Here is a 20,502-nt window from a genome sequence, read left to right on the forward strand (position 1 = left end):
TACGGGGAACAGTAATGAGATGTAATATTACGGAGAGCAGTAATGAGATGTAATATTACGGGGAACAGTAATGAGATGTAATATTACGGGGAACAGTAATGAGATGTAATATTACGGGGAACAGTAATGAGATGTAATATTACGGGGAACAGTAATGAGATGTAATATTACGGGGAACAGTAATGAGATGTAATATTACGGGGAGCAGTAATGAGATGTAATATTACGGGGAGCAGTAATGAGATGTAATATTACGGGGAGCAGTAATGAGATGTAATATTACGGGGAGCAGTAATGAGATGTAATATTACGGGGAGCAGTAATGAGATGTAATATTACGGGGAGCAGTAATGAGATGTAATATTACGGGGAACAGTAATGAGATGTAATATTACGGGGAACAGTAATGAGATGTAATATTACGGGGAACAGTAATGAGATGTAATATTACGGGGAACAGTAATGAGATGTAATATTACGGGGAACAGTAATGAGATGTAATATTACGGGGAGCAGTAATGAGATGTAATATTACGGGGAACAGTAATGAGATGTAATATTACGGGGAACAGTAATGAGATGTAATATTACGGGGAGCAGTAATGAGATGTAATATTACGGGGAACAGTAATGAGATGTAATATTACGGGGAGCAGTAATGAGATGTAATATTACGGGGAGCAGTAATGAGATGTAATATTACGGGGAGCAGTAATGAGATGTAATATTACGGGGAACAGTAATGAGATGTAATATTACGGGGGCAGTAATTGGTCCGTTTACACCACGGAGCTCTCAATGACGTATGTACAGTAACACCATCACATCCTTACCCCGGGTGGTCTTTCATTCACGTTGGAAACAGGACTTGGTTGATAACGTTATCTTTGTGATACTAGCTAGACCCCTTGCTAATGTTGAGTTGAAACCTCCCTCCCCCTTTTTGCCCTCAGAACAGCCTCAATTCGTCACTCAGGGTATGTGATCGTATACAAATGTAAGCAAGGTTTAAAATTATCATGTTTTAGTGAAATCTAGCAGTTTTGGGCTTTTTTGCATTAAATTCTCAGTTTAACAAATTATTTGTAATTATGTTCAGCCCCCCCCCCCCCCCCCCCCCGACCAGCCGCTCGAGACAAATTGGTCCCGCGGCTGAATCTAGTTGACGATCTCTGCTGTGTGATCTCTGCTGTGTGATCTCTGCTGTGTGGTCTCTGCTGTGTGGTCTCACCAGACTGCTGACTACATTTCTTCTTTCCCTAGTTATGTAACAAGGAGTTTCAGTACGCTGCCTCTCTGAGGGCCCATCTGGCCAGACACAAGCACCAGAAGAGTCAGAGGCCGACCCTGGTCAGGGTCCCCCAGCCCCACGGCGAGGAGGGCCTCGAGGGGGACGGCAGGACCAAGGGACGCACCAAGAGAGAGTTTGTCTGTGACATCTGTGGAAAGACTCTTCCTAAGCTGTACTCTCTGAGGATCCACATGCTGAACCACACTGGTCAGTTTCCCCCAGCTCTCAGGTGGTAAAGCGCCTGTATAAATTTGTTGTTATCAGGGGTCACGTTAGGCTTTCCCGAAATCAGCATTTTCAAAACACAGAACATCAAAAACATCTGTTTTTAAACCATTTCGTCTGTGTTTTGATAATAATGTTTTGTTGATGAGGGGAGGTTTCTTATGTTTACTATCAAAATACTGCAGCCAGCTACATTTCCTAATGTTCCACTTAATCTTAATCTTAAACTTAATCTTAATCCTAAACTTAAACTTAATCCTAACCTTAATCTTAAATTTAATGTTAAACTTAATCTTAATCCTAAACTTAATCTTAAACCTAATCTTGCATTTTAACTTAGTAAAACTACCGGAGAAAAGCAACTATCGTCTCTTCCTCTCTGCTATTGGTCAGAGCGAGGTCAGCTGATCGAAGGCCTGTTTGTGAACGCGGGAATGTGATTGGTCTGACGACGAGAGCGAAGGTTTCTCGTCTGATTGGAGAAACTCAACCTGAAGCACAAACTTAGTCTGAAGTCGAGCAGAAATTACAATGAGAAACGTTTTACATCTGCGTTTACGCAATGCAGCAAGATGGTTAAATACATTTGTTTCTGTGTGAGAAATGTAGAATTCTGCGTTGACGTGGCCTCGTTGTTGTTATTATTATTATTGATTTTAAGGATTCAATTCTATGGCGGGTTATAGGCTTCTGGCCTTTTAAAGGCAATGTTCCTGCAATCACAGAAATTGTATTCACAGAAAACACTGCATATATCACCTCAAATTGAAGTTGCCTTTTTAAAGCGGTAAGGCCTATTACCCACGCTGGGTTGTGAATCCTTAATGTCAATAAAGCAGTAATGCCTATTAGCCGGTGTTGGGATTGAATCCTAGCCTTTTAATATTGTTATTCTAATTGTTGTTGTTTCCACAGGGGTACGGCCCCACTCCTGCAGGGTCTGCGGGAAGACCTTCGCTCATAAACACAGCCTGAAGATGCACAGAGCTCTACATGACGCTGCTAAACAGTTCCACTGTCTGCTCTGTGACAAGTCCTTCGTTAGTAAGAGAAGTCTGGAGGAACACACCAGTATTCACACAGGTACATTCTCCTCAGACACCAGTATTCACACAGGTACATTCTCCTCAGACACCAGCATTCACACAGGTACATTCTCCTCAGACACCAGTATCCACACAGGTACATTCTCCTCAGACACCAGTATTCACACAGGTACATTCTCCTCAGACACCAGTATTCACACAGGTACATTCTCCTCAGACACCAGTATTCAAACAGGTACATTCTCCTCAGACACCAGTATTCACACAGGTACATTCTCCTCAGACACCAGTATTCACACAGGTACATTCTGGTAATATCCCTGTTTAATGTCTGGTGATATCTCTGTTTAATGTCTGGTAATATCCCTGGTAAATGTCTTCCAGGTGAATCTAAGTATCTCTGGTAAATGTCTTCCAGGTGAATCTAAGTATCTCTGTTAAATGTCTTCCAGGTGAATCTAAGTATCCCTGTTAAATGTCTTCCAGGTGAATCTAAGCATCTCTGTTAAATGTCTTCCAGGTGAATCTAAGTATCTCTGGTAATATCCCTGTTAAATGTCTTCCAGGTGAATCTAAGTATCTCTGTTAAATGTCTTCCAGGTGAATCTAAGTATCTCTGGTAATATCCCTGTTAAATGTCTTCCAGGTGAATCTAAGCATCTCTGTTAAATGTCTTCCAGGTGAATCTAAGTATCTCTGGTAATATCCCTGTTAAATGTCTTCCAGGTGAATCTAAGTATCTCTGGTAATATCCCTGTTAAATGTCTTCCAGGTGAATCTAAGTATCTCTGTTAAACGTCTTCCAGGTGAATCTAAGTATCTCTGGTAATATCTCTGTTAAATATCTTCCAGGTGAATCTAAGCATCTCTGTTAAATGTCTTCCAGGTGAATCTAAGTATCTCTGTACCCAGTGTGGAAGGTCGTTCCACCGAGCCTCTGGTCTGAGTAAACACATTAAGAGACACCAGCCCAGACCTGAAGTACGAGGATTCCCCTGCAATCAGTAAGGAACCTGCTTCTCTCTCCTCATTCTCAGACATTCATTTGGATAAAGTAGGTCTATCTGAGTGGGTGAGTTTTGTCCTTTCGTGTGTGTGTGTGTGTGTGCTCATTCCTGCTGTATTTCTCTCTGTTAGCTGTTTATTTTAGGTGTGTGAGCAATATTGCCTGTGTAGCTATGTACAAAACATTAGGAACACCTGCTCTTTCCATGGTATAGACTGACCAGGTGAATCCAGGTGAAAGCTGTGATCTCTTATTAAGGTCACTTGTTAAATCAGCTTCAATCAGTGTAAATTAAGATGAAGACGAGGCGTATGGCACTGACCCAATGATGAAGATGAGGCGTATGCTACTGACTCAGTGATGAAGACGAGGCGTATGCTACTGACCCAGTGATGAAGACGAGGCATATGCTACTGACCCAGTGATGAAGACGAGGCATATGCTACTGACCCAGTGATGAAGATGAGGCATATGCTACTGCCCCAGTGATGAAGATGAGGCATATGCTACTGACTCAGTGATGAAGACGAGGCATATGCTACTGACCCAATGATGAAGACGAGGCATATGCTACTGACCCAATGATGAAGACGAGGCATATGGCACTGACCCAATGATGAAGACGAGGCGTATACTACTGACCCAATGATGAAGACGAGGCATATGCTACTGACCCAGTGATGAAGACGAGGCATATGCTACTGACCCAGTGATGAAGACGAGGCATATGCTACTGACCCAATGATGAAGACGGGGCATATGCTACTGACCCAATGATGAAGACGAGGCATATGCTACTGACCCAATGATGAAGATGAGGCGTATGCTACTGACCCAATGATGAAGACGAGGCGTATGCTACTGACCCAATGATGAAGACGAGGCGTATGCTACTGACCCAATGATGAAGACGAGGCGTATGCTACTGACCCAATGATGAAGACGAGGCGTATGCTACTGACCCAATGATGAAGACGAGGCATATGCTACTGACTCAGTGATGAAGATGAGGCATATGCTACTGACCCAATGATGAAGACGAGGCATATGCTACTGACCCAATGATGAAGACGAGGCATATACTACTGACCCAGTGATGAAGATGAGGCGTATGCTACTGACCCAATGATGAAGACGAGGCATATGCTACTGACCCAATGATGAAGACGAGGCGTTTGCTACTGACCCAATGATGAAGACGAGGCATATACTACTGACCCAGTGATGAAGACGAGGCATATACTACTGACCCAGTGATGAAGACGAGGCATATACTACTGACCCAGTGATGAAGACGAGGCATATGCTACTGACCCAATGATGAAGATGAGGCGTATGCTACTGACCCAATGATGAAGACGAGGCATATGCTACTGACCCAATGATGAAGACGAGGCATATGCTACTGACCCAGTGATGAAGACGAGGCATATGGCACTGACCCAATGATATGGCTCATGCGCTGCTGGTGCCAATAATAATACTCGCTCAACTAAGTTGAGAATTAAAAACTAAAAGACAGATTAGTTTTTTCATTGTCTTCTCTTTGAAGCGGTAGCCACTTGCTTTTTTCCAAACTATGTTTTCCTGCAATTGTAGTTTTGAAATACTGCGATATGCCTGGCTGGGCCTGTTTCATTGACATTCGCAACTCTACGATCATCTATTTGGTAGCCTGTTTAGGTTTCCCGGAGCATTTTCCATACGATTGAATTCTAATCTTTGGTTTAACTAGAGTATGATTGGCTAAATAAAAACCAACAATACAACGGGCCAATGGAAATGCAGTATTGAATGATTCAAGAAAATTAGCCTATTTTGTTTGTGTATTTGCTAGGGCATCTGAATAACATTTATACATGGACAATAATTTCACATAGCGTAGTTTATTTGAACATCTAAAAGGCTATAAATATATTGCTGTTACACGTTATAAAAATATAAATGCGACAGATGTTTACTGAGTTACAGTTCATATCAGGAAATCAGACAATTGAAATGAATGATTTAGGCCCTAATCTATGGATTTCACATCACTGGGAATACAGATATACATCTGTTGGTCACAGATACCTTAGGAAAAAAGGTAGGGGCGTGGATCAGAGAACCAGTCAGTATCTGGTGTGACCAGACGTTGCCTCATGCAGCTCAATACATCTCCTTCACATAGAGATGATCAGGCTGTTGATTGTGGATTCTTGTCACTCCTCTTCAATGGCATCTGTGCTTTCAAATTTTCATCGATTAAAATGCAATTGTTCGTTGTCTATAAATTATGCCTGCCCCATACCATAACCCCACCGCCATCATGAGGAACTCTGTTCACAACCATTATCATCAGCAAACCACTCGCCCACACGATGCCATCTGCCCAGTACAGCTGAAACCGGGATTCATTGTGAAGAGCTTCTCCAAAGTGCCAGTGGCCATCGAAGTCAGTTACGACGCTGAACTACAGTCAGGTCAAGACTCTGGTGAGCAGATGAGCCGAGACGGATTCTGACAGCTTGTGCAGAAATTCTTTGGTTGTGCAAAACCCACAGTTTCATCAGCTGTCTGGGAGGCTGGTCTCAGATGATCCCACAGGTGAAGAAGCCGGACGTGGAGGTCCTGGGCTGGCGTGGTTACACGTGGTCTGCGGTTTTGAGGCCGGTTGGACCTACTGCCAAATTCTCTAAAACGATGTTGGAGGTGGCTAATAGTAGAGAAATGTAACATTAAATTCTCTGGCGACAACTCTGGTGGACATTCCTGCAGTCAGCATGCCAATTGCACGCTCCCTCAACTTGAGACGTGTGACAAAACTGCACCTTTTATTGTCCCCAGCACAAGCTACACCTGTGTAAGGGTCATGCTTCACCTGTGTAAGGATCATCATCATTAATCAGCTTTGGAGGGCAGGGCTTCAGCCAGGTTGTCGGCTGTGTAGGATTCCACGTAGGTTGTTTCCATACAGCGGGATTTCAGTGTCCAGTCTTTGGTGAGGGCAGCGCAATTATTTTTTTGCTGCTCTTTAGTTCTGTCTGAACCCCCCCCCCCCTTCACCTTATTGAACAAGTTAGGGACCGTTGTTTGAGAGAAATACTTTCTCCCCGGTAACTTGTATAGTCTGTCCAATTTACGTAGGATTTCTTTGAAGGCGGGTTTCTCCTCCATTCTGAAGGGAACCATTCCTTTTACTAAAGAACAAATTACACCCTGTAGGCTATTGGATTTAGCTTACTGCTGTGGCCTGCCCGGTCCCCAGATCTCTGCCCGGTCCCCAGATCTCTGCCCGGTCCCCAGATCTCTGCCCGGTCCCCAGATCTCTGCCCGGTCCCCAGATCTCTGCCCGGTCCCCAGATCTCTGCCCGGTCCCCAGATCTCTGCCCGGTCCCCAGATCTCTGCCCGGTCCCCAGATCTCTGCCCGGTCCCCAGATCTCTGCCCGGTCCCCAGATCTCTGCCCGGTCCCCAGATCTCTGCCCGGTCCCCAGATCTCTGCCCGGTCCCCAGATCTCTGCCCGGTCCCCAGATCTCAGCCCGGTCCCCAGATCTCTGCCCGGTCCCCAGATCTCTGCCCGGTCCCCAGATCTCTGCCCGGTCCCCAGATCTCTGCCCGGTCCCCAGATCTCTGCCCGGTCCCCAGATCTCTGCCCAGTCCAATGAGATGGAACGAGCTATTTGAAGTAGAGATCCACTAGTAGCCAACTGTGGGAAGCATTGGAGTCAACATGGATCAACATCCCAGTGGAACGTACCCCCATACCCTCAACGAATTGAGGCTGTTCTGAGGGCAAAAGGGGGACGCAACTCAATATTATGGTGGTGTTCCTAATGTTTTGTAGACTCAAGTGTGTGTATACATACATACATACATACATACATACATACATACATACATACATACATACATACATACATACATACATACATACATACAGTATACATACAGTATGTGATGTCGTGCCTGTCCTGACTGGTCTGTATCCCCTTCTCTCCTCCAGCTGTGATAAGAGTTTCTTTGAGGCCAAAGACCTGCAGCAGCACATGAACAAACACCTGGGACTCAAGCCCTTCCAGTGTCAGGTGGGGAATAATAATATTAATAATGGTGTTATATTCTATCAGCTATGTGGGAAGTGTTATAGCTGTGTTTGGTGTTATATTCTATCAGGTATGTGGGAAGTGTTATAGCTGTGTTGGGTTATATTGTGTTCTATCAGCTATGTGGGAAGTGTTATAGCTGTGTTATATTCTGTCAGCTATGTAGGAAGTGTTATAGCTGTGTTATATTCTGTCAGCTATGTAGGAAGTGTTATAGCTCTGTTTGGTGTTATATTCTATCAGGTATGTGGGAAGTGTTATAGCTGTGTTATATTCTATCAGCTATGTAGGAAGTGTTATAGCTGTGTTATATTCTATCAGCTATGTAGGAAGTGTTATAGCTGTGTTGGGTTATATTCTATCAGGTATGTGGGAAGTGTTATAGCTGTGTTATATTCTATCAGGTATGTGGGAAGTGTTATATTCTATCAGGTATGTGGGAAGTGTTATAGCTGTGTTATATTCTATCAGCTATGTAGGAAGTGTTATAGCTGTGTTATATTCTATCAGCTATGTAGGAAGTGTTATGGCTGTGTTATATTCTATCAGCTATGTGGGAAGTGTTATAGCTGTGTTATATTCTATCAGCTATGTAGGAAGTGTTATGGCTGTGTTATATTCTATCAGCTATGTGGGAAGTGTTATAGCTGTGTTATATTCTATCAGCTATGTAGGAAGTGTTATAGCTGTGTTATATTCTGTCAGCTATGTAGGAAGTGTTATAGCTGTGTTATATTCTGTCAGCTATGTAAGAAGTGTTATAGCTGTGTTTGGTGTTATATTCTATCAGGTATGTGGGAAGTGTTATATTCTATCAGCTATGTGGGAAGTGTTATAGCTGTGTTATATTCTATCAGCTATGTAGGAAGTGTTATAGCTGTGTTATATTCTATCAGCTATGTAGGAAGTGTTATAGCTGTGTTGGGTTATATTGTGTTCTATCAGGTATGTGGGAAGTGTTATAGCTGTGTTATATTCTATCAGCTATGTAGGAAGTGTTATAGCTGTGTTATATTCTATCAGCTATGTAGGAAGTGTTATAGCTGTGTTGGGTTATATTGTGTTCTATCAGGTATGTGGGAAGTGTTATAGCTGTGTTATATTCTATCAGCTATGTGGGAAGTGTTATAGCTGTGTTATATTCTATCAGCTATGTAGGAAGTGTTATAGCTGTGTTGGGTTATATTCTATCAGGTACGTGGGAAGTGTTATAGCTGTGTTATATTCTATCAGGTATGTGGGAAGTGTTATATTCTATCAGGTATGTGGGAAGTGTTATAGCTGTGTTATATTCTATCAGCTATGTAGGAAGTGTTATAGCTGTGTTATATTCTATCAGCTATGTAGGAAGTGTTATAGCTGTGTTATATTCTATCAGCTATGTAGGAAGTGTTATAGCTGTGTTATATTCTATCAGCTATGTAGGAAGTGTTATGGCTGTGTTATATTCTATCAGCTATGTGGGAAGTGTTATAGCTGTGTTATATTCTATCAGCTATGTAGGAAGTGTTATAGCTGTGTTATATTCTGTCAGCTATGTAGGAAGTGTTATAGCTGTGTTATATTCTGTCAGCTATGTAAGAAGTGTTATAGCTGTGTTTGGTGTTATATTCTATCAGGTATGTGGGAAGTGTTATATTCTATCAGCTATGTGGGAAGTGTTATAGCTGTGTTATATTCTATCAGCTATGTAGGAAGTGTTATAGCTGTGTTATATTCTATCAGCTATGTAGGAAGTGTTATAGCTGTGTTGGGTTATATTGTGTTCTATCAGGTATGTGGGAAGTGTTATAGCTGTGTTATATTCTATCAGCTATGTGGGAAGTGTTATAGCTGTGTTATATTCTATCAGCTATGTAGGAAGTGTTATAGCTGTGTTGGGTTATATTCTATCAGGTACGTGGGAAGTGTTATAGCTGTGTTATATTCTATCAGGTATGTGGGAAGTGTTATATTCTATCAGGTATGTGGGAAGTGTTATAGCTGTGTTATATTCTATCAGCTATGTAGGAAGTGTTATAGCTGTGTTATATTCTATCAGCTATGTAGGAAGTGTTATAGCTGTGTTATATTCTATCAGCTATGTAGGAAGTGTTATAGCTGTGTTATATTCTGTCAGCTATGTAGGAAGTGTTATAGCTGTGTTATATTCTGTCAGCTATGTAAGAAGTTTTATAGCTGTGTTTGGTGTTATATTCTATCAGGTATGTGGGAAGTGTTATATTCTATCAGCTATGTGGGAAGTGTTATAGCTGTGTTATATTCTATCAGCTATGTAGGAAGTGTTATAGCTGTGTTATATTCTATCAGCTATGTAGGAAGTGTTATAGCTGTGTTGGGTTATATTGTGTTCTATCAGGTATGTGGGAAGTGTTATAGCTGTGTTATATTCTATCAGCTATGTAGGAAGTGTTATAGCTGTGTTATATTCTATCAGCTATGTAGGAAGTGTTATAGCTGTGTTGGGTTATATTGTGTTCTATCAGGTATGTGGGAAGTGTTATAGCTGTGTTATATTCTATCAGCTATGTGGGAAGTGTTATAGCTGTGTTATATTCTATCAGCTATGTAGGAAGTGTTATAGCTGTGTTGGGTTATATTCTATCAGGTATGTGGGAAGTGTTATAGCTGTGTTATATTCTATCAGGTATGTGGGAAGTGTTATATTCTATCAGGTATGTGGGAAGTGTTATAGCTGTGTTATATTCTATCAGCTATGTAGGAAGTGTTATAGCTGTGTTGGGTTATATTCTATCAGCTATGTAGGAAGTGATATAGCTGTGTTGGGTTATATTCTATCAGCTATGTAGGAAGTGATATAGCTGTGTTGGGTTATATTCTATCAGCTATGTAGGAAGTGTTATAGCTGTGTTGGGTTATATTCTATCAGGTATGTGGGAAGTGTTATAGTTGTGTTGGGTGTTATATTCTCAGGTATGTGGGAAGTGTTACAGCTGTGTTATATTCTCAGGTATGTGGGAAGTGTTACAGCTGTGTTATATTCTCAGGTATGTGGGAAGTGTTATAGTTGTGTTTGGTGTTATATTCAATCAGGTATGTGGGAAGTGTTACAGCTGTGTTATATTCTCAGGTATGTGGGAAGTGTTATAGCTGTGTTTGGGGTTATATTCTCAGGTATGTGGGAAGTGTTATAGCTCTGTTATATTCTCAGGTATGTGGGAAGTGTTACAGCTGTGTTATATTCTCAGGTATGTGGGAAGTGTTACAGCTGTGTTATATTCTCAGGTATGTGGGAAGTGTTACAGCTGTGTTATATTCTCAGGTATGTGGGAAGTGTTACAGCTGTGTTTGGTGTTATATTCTCAGGTATGTGGGAAGTGTTACAGTTGGAAGAAGGACTGGTATTCCCATGTGAAGTCCCACAGTGTGGCAGAGCCTTACAAGTAAGTCACCACCATAGAATTCTAATTCAAATTCTATTCATCACATGCTTGGTAAACAACCGGTGTGGTCTAACAGTGAAATGCTTAGTTACGGGTCCTTCCCGACAACGCAGAGAGAAGGAAAATAGAGAAATAATAGAAAAGTAAAAACACGTAATAAAATATATACACAATAAGTAACGATATACGGTACCAAGTTGATCTGCCAGGGTACGAGCTAATTGAGGTAGGTACAGTGCCTTGCAAAAGTATTCGGCCCCCTTGAACTTTGTGACCTTTTGCCACATTTCAGGCTTCAAACATAAAGATATAAAACTGTATTTTTTTGTGAAGAATCAACAACAAGTGGGACACAATCATGAAGTGGAACGACATTTATTGGATATTTCAAACTTTTTTAACAAATCAAAAACTGAAAAATTGGGCGTGCAAAAAAAAAAAAACCTAGAGAGGAACCAGCTGTGCCGGGTAGAGATTATAACAGAACATGGCCAAGATGTTCAAATGTTAATAAATGACAAGCATGGTCAAATAATAATAAGGCAGAACAGTTGAAACTGGAGCAGCAGCACGGCCAGGTGGACTGGGGACAGCAAGGAGTCATCATGTCCTAGGGCTCAGGTGCTCCGAGAGAGAGAAAGAAAGAGAATTAGAGAGAGCATACTTAAATTCACACAGGACACCGGATAAAACAGGAGAAGTACTCCAGACATAACAAACTGACCCCAGCCCCCCGACACAAACTACTGCAGCATAAATACTGGAGGCTGAGACCGGAGGGGTCAGGAGACACTGTGGCCCCATCCGATGACACCCCCGGATAGGGCCAAACAGGAAGGATACAACTCCACCCACTTTGCCAAAGCACAGCCCCCACACCACTAGAACGACTATAGCCCACAAAGATCTCCGCCACGGCACAACCCAAGGGGTCCCTAGGGACGGTATGAAAGAGCACCAGTAAGCCAGTGACTCAGCCCCTGTAATAGGGTTAGAGGCAGAGAATCCCAGTGGAAAGAGGGGAACTGGCCAGGCAGAGACAGCAAGGGCGGTTCGTTGCTCCAGAGCCTTTCCGTTCACCTTCCCACTCCTGGGCCAGATTACACTCAATCATATGACCCACTGAAGAGATGAGTCTTCAGTAAGGACTTAAAGGTTGAGACCGAGTTTGCGTCTCTCACATGGGTAGGCAGACCGTTACATAAAAATTGAGCTCTATAGGAGAAAGCCCTGCCTCCAGCTGTTTGCGTAGATATTCTAGGGACAGTAAGGAGGCCTGCGTCTTGTGACCGTAGCGTACGTGTAGGTATGTACGGCAGGACCAAATCAGAGAGATAGGTAGGAGCAAGCCCATGTAATGCTTTGTAGGTTAGCAGTAAAACCTTGAAATCAGCCCTTGCTTTGACAGGAAGCCAGTGTAGGGAGGCTAGCACTGGAGTAATATGATCAAATGTTTTGGTTCTAGTCAGGATTCTAGCAGCCGTATTTAGCACTAACTGAAGTTTATTTAGTGCTTTATCTGGGTAGCCGGAAAGTAGAGCATTGCAGGAGTCTAACCTAGAAGTGACAAAAGCATGGATTCATTTTTCTGCATCATTTTTGGACAGAAAGTTGACCAATTAGTTTTTTATATTTTCTGTGTCAAGGTTTGGCTTTTTCAAGAGAGGCTTTATTACTGCCACTTTTAGTGATGTACTGGGCTGTACGCACTACCCTCTGAAGCATCCAGTTGCAGAGGGAGGGGTTCAGTCCCAGGGTCCTTAGCTTAGTGATGACCTTGTAGGGCGCTAGGGTGGTGAACGCCAAGCTGTAGTCAATGAACAGCATTCTCACGTCGATGTTTCTTTTGTCCAATTGGGAAAGGACAGTGCAATAGGGCAATAGATATTGTGTCATCTGTGGCTCTGTTGGGGCAGTATGCGAATTGGAGTGTGTTCATGCTGTCTGGGATAATGGTGTTTGAGCCATGACCTGCCTTTCAAAGCATTTCATGGCTACAGATGGGAATGCTATGGGGCGATAGTCATTTAGACAGGTTACCTTGGCCTTCTTGGGCACAGGGACTATGGTGGTCTGCCTGAAACATGTTGGCATTACAGACTCGGACAGGGACAGATTGAAAATGTCAGTGGAGACACTTTCCAGCTGGTCAGCACACGCTTCCTGGTAATTGGTTTGTGAATGTTAACCTGTTTTTAAAGGTCTAACTCACATCTGCTATGGAGAGCGTGATCACAGTCGTCCGGAACAGCTGGTGCTCTCTCGCATGGTTCAGTGTTGCTTGCCTCGAAGCGAGCATAGAAGGCATTTAGCTTGTCTGGTAAGACCGCGTCACTGGAAAGCTCGCAGCAGTGATAGTTTGCAAGCCCTGCCAGTTGGTGTAATAGGATTTGAGCTTAGTATTTGTATCGGCGCTTTGCCTGTTTGATGGTTAGTTGGAGGGCGTGGAGGGGGGGGGGGGGGGGGGGGGGGTGGGGGAATGATGTCATAGAATGAAGGGAAGGTAACAGTTTTTCTCAATCCTGCCCACAGCTGGCAGCACTCAAGTAATCATCAATTTGGAGCACAGCTGCAAAGGAACCGGACTTTAATGCTCATGGTCAATTCGGTTTGACATTTGATATCCCTATGGGGCTAGTAAAATGTACATGGGACCAATATTTTTATATATTTAAAAACCTCAAACCAATTATAAATTGTAGAAATTCATATACAAATATTACGTATTTTAATGAGACAACTAAAATATTTATTGGCGGTCCCTATCTAGCCCCAGAGATGGGCTATCCAAGTCAAACCAACCAGCCTGGCTGAAGCTGATGGGTGAAAGAAGTTGACTAGCGCTAGCCTAGGCGTCTTCAAGACACAAGACCTGGTTAGGCTGTTTTCATGTTATCTAGAAGGAGAGTAACTGTGTACTATTTTGGCAGAGTCAAATGCACAAGAAACACCAACATTAACCGTTACCAAGGCGACACTCCGTCTCAACTCCTCCTCCATATTTACTGGATTGGTTGAACAGTGCAGAAGAGAACCCACCCCTTCCCCCCCTTTATTTCTCATCAGGACCATAATATGCGGGGTGTTTCTTTTAGCCTGCTAGGTTAGGATACCGCTAAAACGTTCACAACCTTGACAACAGGCGTTTCTTTTAGCCTGCTAGGTTAGGATACCGCTAAAACGTTCACAACCTTGACAACAGGCGTTTCTTTTAGCCTGCTAGGTTAGGATACCGCTAAAATGTTCACAACCTTGACAACAGGCGTTTCTTTTAGCCTGCTAGGTTAGGATACCGCTAAAACGTTCACAACCTTGACAACAGGCGTTTCTTTTAGCCTGCTAGGTTAGGATACCGCTAAAACGTTCACAACCTTGACAACAGGCGTTTCTTTTAGCCTGCTACGTTAGGATACCACTAAAACGTTCACAACCTTTTCTTTTAGCCTGCTAGGTTAGGATACCGCTAAAACGTTCACAACCTTGACGACAGGCGTTTCTTTTAGCCTGCTAGGTTAGGATACCGCTAAAACGTTCACAACCTTGACAACAGGCGTTTCTTTTAGCCTGCTAGGTTAGGATACCGCTAAAACGTTCACAACCTTGACAACAGGCATTTCTTTTAGCCTGCTAGGTTAGGATACCGCTAAAACGTTCACAACCTTTTCTTTTAGCCTGCTAGGTTAGGATACCACTAAAACGTTCACAACCTTTTCTTTTAGCCTGCTAGGTTAGGATACCACTAAAACGTTCACAACCTTTTCTTTTAGCCTGCTAGGTTAGGATACCACTAAAACGTTCACAACCTTTTCTTTTAGCCTGCGAGTTAGGATACCACTAAAACGTTCACAACTTTTTCTTTTAGCCTGCTAGGTTAGGATACCGCTAAAACGTTCACAACCTTGACAACAGGCGTTTCTTTTAGCCTGCTAGGTTAGGATACCGCTAAAACGTTCACAACCTTGACAACAGGCGTTTCTTTTAGCCTGCTAGGTTAGGATACCACTAAAACGTTCACAACCTTTTCTTTTAGCCTGCTAGGTTAGGATACCGCAAAAACGTTCACAACCTTGACAACGGATGTTATTTATTTTGTCTCTGTTTCTAACGAGTGAGTGAGGCATGGAGGGATGATTTAAGCGAGTGATGGATGGAGGGATGATTTAAACGAGTGAGGGATGGAGGGATGATTTAAACGAGTGAGGGATGGAGGGATGATTTAAACGAGTGAGGGATGGAGGGATGATTTAAAGCACTTTGTGACAATTGTTGATGTAAACAGGTTTTTTCCTAGATGATATTTGATTGTTAATCCTCTGTCCTGTAGGTGTAACGTCTGTGGTAAGGAGTTCTTTGAGAAGGCTCTGTTCAGGAGACATGTGAAGAAGGCCACGCATGGCAAGAAGGGCAGAGTCAAGCAGAACCTAGAGAGAGAGTGTGAACACTGTGGCAGGAAGTTCACCCAGCTCCGAGAGTACAGACGACACATGAACAACCACCAGGGTGAGACACACACACACACACGTAAAGCCACAATATGTCTTCAGCCTAATGGCACTTGGTTTACTATGTGGCTGGAGAAATGTGAGCTCTCTCAAGTTCATAGCTGGAGCGATGCATGCAATTACTATGCGGGCAACATCTAACACTCGAACCTACTGTTTAACTGGATCTAAATGGACTCAGTAAAACGTACTACTCCTTGATGATATAGGGTAAATGTACTCTAAATGGTCTCAAACAGTAAACCGCTACCTGTCGCTCTGCATCGACCGCTCGCCGCCTGTCGCTCTGCATCGACCGCTCGCCGCCTGTCGCTCTGCATCGACCGCTCGCCGCCTGTCGCTCTGCATCGACCGCTCGCCGCCTGTCTCTCTGCATCGACCGCCTGTCGCTCTGCATCGACCGCTCGCCGCCTGTCGCTCTGCATCGACCGCTCGCCGCCTGTCGCTCTGCATCGACCGCTCGCCGCCTGTCGCTCTGCATCGACCGCTCGCCGCCTGTCTCTCTGCATCGACCGCTCGCCGCCTGTCGCTCTGCATCGACCGCTCGCCGCCTGTCGCTCTGCATCGACCGCTCGCCGCCTGTCGCTCTGCATCGACCGCTCGCCGCCTGTCTCTCTGCATCGACCGCTCGCCGCCTGTCTCTCTGCATCGACCGCTCGCCGCCTGTCGCTCTGCATTGACCGCTCGCCGCCTGTCGCTCTGCATCGACCGCTCGCCGCCTGTCGCTCTGCATCGACCGCTCGCCGCCTGTCGCTCTGCATCGACCGCTCGCCGCCTGTCGCTCTGTTTTTGAGTGTTTTAATCAAGTTAAATCTGAACATTTATGCCCATGTTTATTATATATTATACATATCAACACACTATCCCCGTGTGGTTCAATGCAAACCGGCCTTAATGTGAACGGTGATGTATGGTGAAAAAGGGAATAACAAAGTCTAAGCCCACCTGAAATAGATTTAGTACATTTGAGTACAACAATAGTGTTCCTTTTTACAGTAATAAGACAAAATGTAAGATGTGAAACTTGTTTTAGTTTAAGTTATGTTGCTACTGTGTGACTGACATGCAGGCACGACCGCTAGCATAAAAACATGTTCAATTGGCAAGATATGGCAATTAATGCCCATGATATGGTAATTAATGCCCATGATATGGTAATTAATGCCCATGATATGGTAATTAATGCCAATGATATGGTAATTCATGCCCATGATATGGTAATTAATGCCAATGATATGGTAATTAATGCCCATGATATGGTAATTAATGCCCATGATATGGTAATTAATGCCCATGATATGGTAATTAATGCCCATGATATGGTAATTAATGCCAATGATATGGTAATTCATGCCCATGATATGGTAATTAATGCCAATGATATGGTAATTAATGCCAATGAAATGGTAATTCATGCCTATGATAAGGTAATTCATGCCCATGATAAGGTAATTCATGCCCATGATATGGTAATTCATGCCCATGATATGGTAATTCATGCCCATGATATGGTAATTCATGCCCATGATATGGTAATTAATGCCAATGATATGGTAATTAATGCCCATGATATGGTAATTCATGCCCATGATAAGGTAATTCATGCCCATGATAAGGTAATTCATGCCCGTGATATGGTAATTAATGCCTGTGATAAGGTAATTCATGCCCATGATAAGGTAATTCATGCCCATGATAAGGTAATTCATGCCCATGATAAGGTAATTCATGCCCATGATAAGGTAATTCATGCCCATGATAAGGTAATTCATGCCCATGATAAGGTAATTCATGCCCATGATATGGTAATTCATGCCCATGATATGGTAATTCATGCCCATGATATGGTAATTCATGCCCATGATATGGTAATTCATGCCCATGATATGGTAATTCATGCCCATGATATGGTAATTAATGCCCTCTTTGTTTTACATAAAGTATGATCACTCATCTGAAGGTACTAAACAGTGTCTGAGGTTTCTATGCAGCTTTGAAGATGGCCACTAGTGGGAACATATACAGCTTAATAATACAACATCTGATTGGTTTAGAATAACAACTGTTATGAATCTAATATCTGATTGGCTTAGAATAACAACTCTTATGAATACAACCAGATTAATTTTTTGAAATATTAAATGGCAGAAAATGTTTATTTTTTTTAATCTAAAGATGGAAATGGGCTTAACATTAAGGCTGAGTTATAAGCCAGTGTTAGGAGGGTATGTCAGTTTGTTGTAAGTGACAACAGCTAAATGAGATCCAACTGACGCCGTACCCCATTCTGTAAGCAGGCGCGAGGCCACAAATAACTGACAACGGACTATTTTTGACTGCTGTCTTATCGACACTTTGTATTCACTACAATGCCATTATTGCATTTGTGCTGATTTTCACTATTTGTCAAGCACACTTGGTGTTATAAGCACACTTGGTGTTATAAGCACACTTGGTGTTATAAGCACACTTGGTGTTATAAGCACACTTGGTGCTATAAGCACACTTGGTGCTTATAATGATGTTGAGGCTACTGATTTTTGTTGTCTTCATTTGACCGGGCCTCATTGTCAGGAAGGGGGAGGGTCCAACGAGGCCTTTTTTAATGTTAATAGGTTCACTCACCTTACAGACAGGTGTTGATTGGGTGGCTAGATAATAGGAGTCTATAGGACTGTGTTCTAACACCTGTCCTCTTCTTCTCTCAGGAGTCAAACCCTTTGAGTGTCTGACGTGTGGAGTAGCCTGGGCCGACGCCCGCTCTCTGAAGAGACACGTACGCACCCACACCGGAGAGCGCCCTTACGTGTGCCCCGAGTGCCAGGAAGCCCACATCGATGCCCGCTCCCTACGGAAGCACATGACCAAGTACCACGGCGACCTCCTGCCGGGGAAGATCATGCTGGAGAAAGATACCCTACAGTTTCACAACCAGGGTACTCAGGTGGAACACGCCGTCTCCATCCTGGCGTCCGATCTCCCCCCCGAGCTCCGGCCCGTCCAGCCGCCGCCGGCCGAGGAGATCGAGACGGTGCTGATCACGGAGGAGACGGTGGAGGCGGTTCAGGCCGTTCAGGGTGACGGGGTCGCGACCTTGTCAGATCAGAGCATCATGCAGGTGGTGAACTATGTGCTGTCTCAGCAGAGTGTACTGCCCGGGGGGGTGAAGATGGAGGAGCAAGAGGTTATACAAACCATGGAGGTGGTACACATGGCAGAGGTGGAGTGATGTGATGTGACAGACCAGAGGTGGAGGGACGTGACAGACCAGAGGTGGAGGGACGTGACAGACCAGAGGTGGAGGGACGTGACAGACCAGAGGTGGAGGGACGTGACAGACCAGAGGTGGAGGGACGTGACAGACCAGAGGTGGAGGGACGTGACAGACCAGAGGTGGAGGGACGTGACAGACCAGAGGTGGAGGGACGTGACAGACCAGAGGTGGAGGGACGTGACAGACCAGAGGTGGAGGGACGTGACAGACCAGAGGTGGAGGGACGTGACAGACCAGAGGTGGAGGGACGTGACAGACCAGAGGTGGAGTGACGTGACAGACCACCTAGTGGACAGCAAGAATGACTCACATAGCCACTAATATCCCTAATCCTGAACCAGGTGGAGTGACTCTCATATCCCTGACCTATCAGAACCCAGGTGGAGTGACTCTCGTATCCCTGACCTATCAGAACCCAGGTGGAGTGACTCTCGTATCCATGACCTATCAGAACCCAGGTGGAGTGACTCTCGTATCCCTGACCTATCAGAACCCAGGTGGAGTGACTCTCGTATTCCTGACCTATCACAACCCAGGTGGAGTGACCTCTCGTATCCCTGACCTATCAGAACCCAGGTGGACAGGTTGACACAGGACTGTCAGTCTCTGTCCTGAGGTGGAGGAACGGGGAATGTGTCAGATACCTGGGTGGTGTTCATTAGGACACAACTGTAGCAAAACATTCTGCAATGGAAAACAATGTGTTCTTATGAGATGACTTCAGGTACTGCTCCCTTGTTTTCCCCCAATTGAACAGGCCCCTCTTGTCTACAGTGGGACAGAAGGTACAAAGTTGACTATTTTTTACTGAATATATAGATTGAACGAACTGAATTGATTTAAAGCTCAATCCAATCTTGTGTGTAAAATAGTGGCAGTCATTTAAAATATTCTGTATTAATCTGGAGGAATTTGCTGCATTCATGAATCTGACCACATACCGTTGAATCTCAGATATTTTATTAAATGATGAAATAATCCCGTTTTCAGACTTTTTCCTTTTTCCTTCAGGACCATGTTTTATTTACCATGTTTGTACAACTTTGTTCTAGCCTCGTTTTAACATGAGTCTGATCTGCAAGCTCACCGTCTGGTATCACTCACCGTCTGGTATCACTCACCGTCTGGTATCACTCATCGTCTGGTATCACTCATCGTCTGGTATCACTCATCGTCTGGTATCACTCCCCCCTTTATAAGTTGAAGCTCATCTTCTGGTATCGCTCCCCCCTTTATAAGTTGAAGCTCATCTTCTGGTATCGCTCCCCCCTTTATAAGTTGAAGCTCAACTAGCACCTGCCTCCCCTGATCACGGGCTGGAGGGGAAACACAATAAACCTATTGCTTATGTTCATCTTGTCTGTCTTTCTCTCAAAGACCACACCGTTCATCTTGTCTGTCTTTCTCTCAAAGACCACACCGTTCATCTTGTCTGTCTTTCTCTCAAAGACCACACCGTGTACAGGCTGACTTAGTACGGCCAAGAAATGACTATTCTGCTTTAATGTAAGGCCATCTGCACGTTTTAGTGTCACTAATGGACATGTTACAAACTGCAACAGCATTTTGATATACTTGGGATATTTTTATTGTTTTGTTTATCAAAATAAGTACATTGTAACATTATTTACAATTCATTTTACAAAATTGTAGAACAGCAGATTACAGT

General features: G+C 43.7%; 1 protein-coding gene across 2 annotated transcripts in view; it reads left to right on the plus strand.

The window, feature by feature from the left end:
• The window catches only part of zbtb11 (zinc finger and BTB domain containing 11), a 47,801-nt gene extending 27,987 nt beyond the window's left edge, over positions 1-19,814 (plus strand). For both annotated transcript variants that reach the window (XM_090230608.1, XM_090230674.1), the window contains exons 6-12: positions 1,264-1,498; positions 2,432-2,599; positions 3,449-3,566; positions 7,554-7,635; positions 10,981-11,057; positions 15,382-15,557; positions 18,268-19,814. In XM_090230608.1, coding sequence (XP_090086734.1) covers positions 1,264-1,498; positions 2,432-2,599; positions 3,449-3,566; positions 7,554-7,635; positions 10,981-11,057; positions 15,382-15,557; positions 18,268-18,788 — 1,377 coding nt within the window. In that variant the 3' untranslated portion in view covers positions 18,789-19,814. The remainder of the gene's footprint in view (positions 1-1,263; positions 1,499-2,431; positions 2,600-3,448; positions 3,567-7,553; positions 7,636-10,980; positions 11,058-15,381; positions 15,558-18,267) is intronic.
• The last annotated feature ends 688 nt before the right edge of the window (positions 19,815-20,502 follow it).

The sequence above is a fragment of the Oncorhynchus mykiss genome, chromosome 1 (genome assembly GCF_057628025.1).
Source record: "Oncorhynchus mykiss isolate SJ-2025 chromosome 1, ASM5762802v1, whole genome shotgun sequence".
Classification (NCBI taxonomy): Eukaryota; Metazoa; Chordata; class Actinopteri; order Salmoniformes; family Salmonidae; genus Oncorhynchus; species Oncorhynchus mykiss.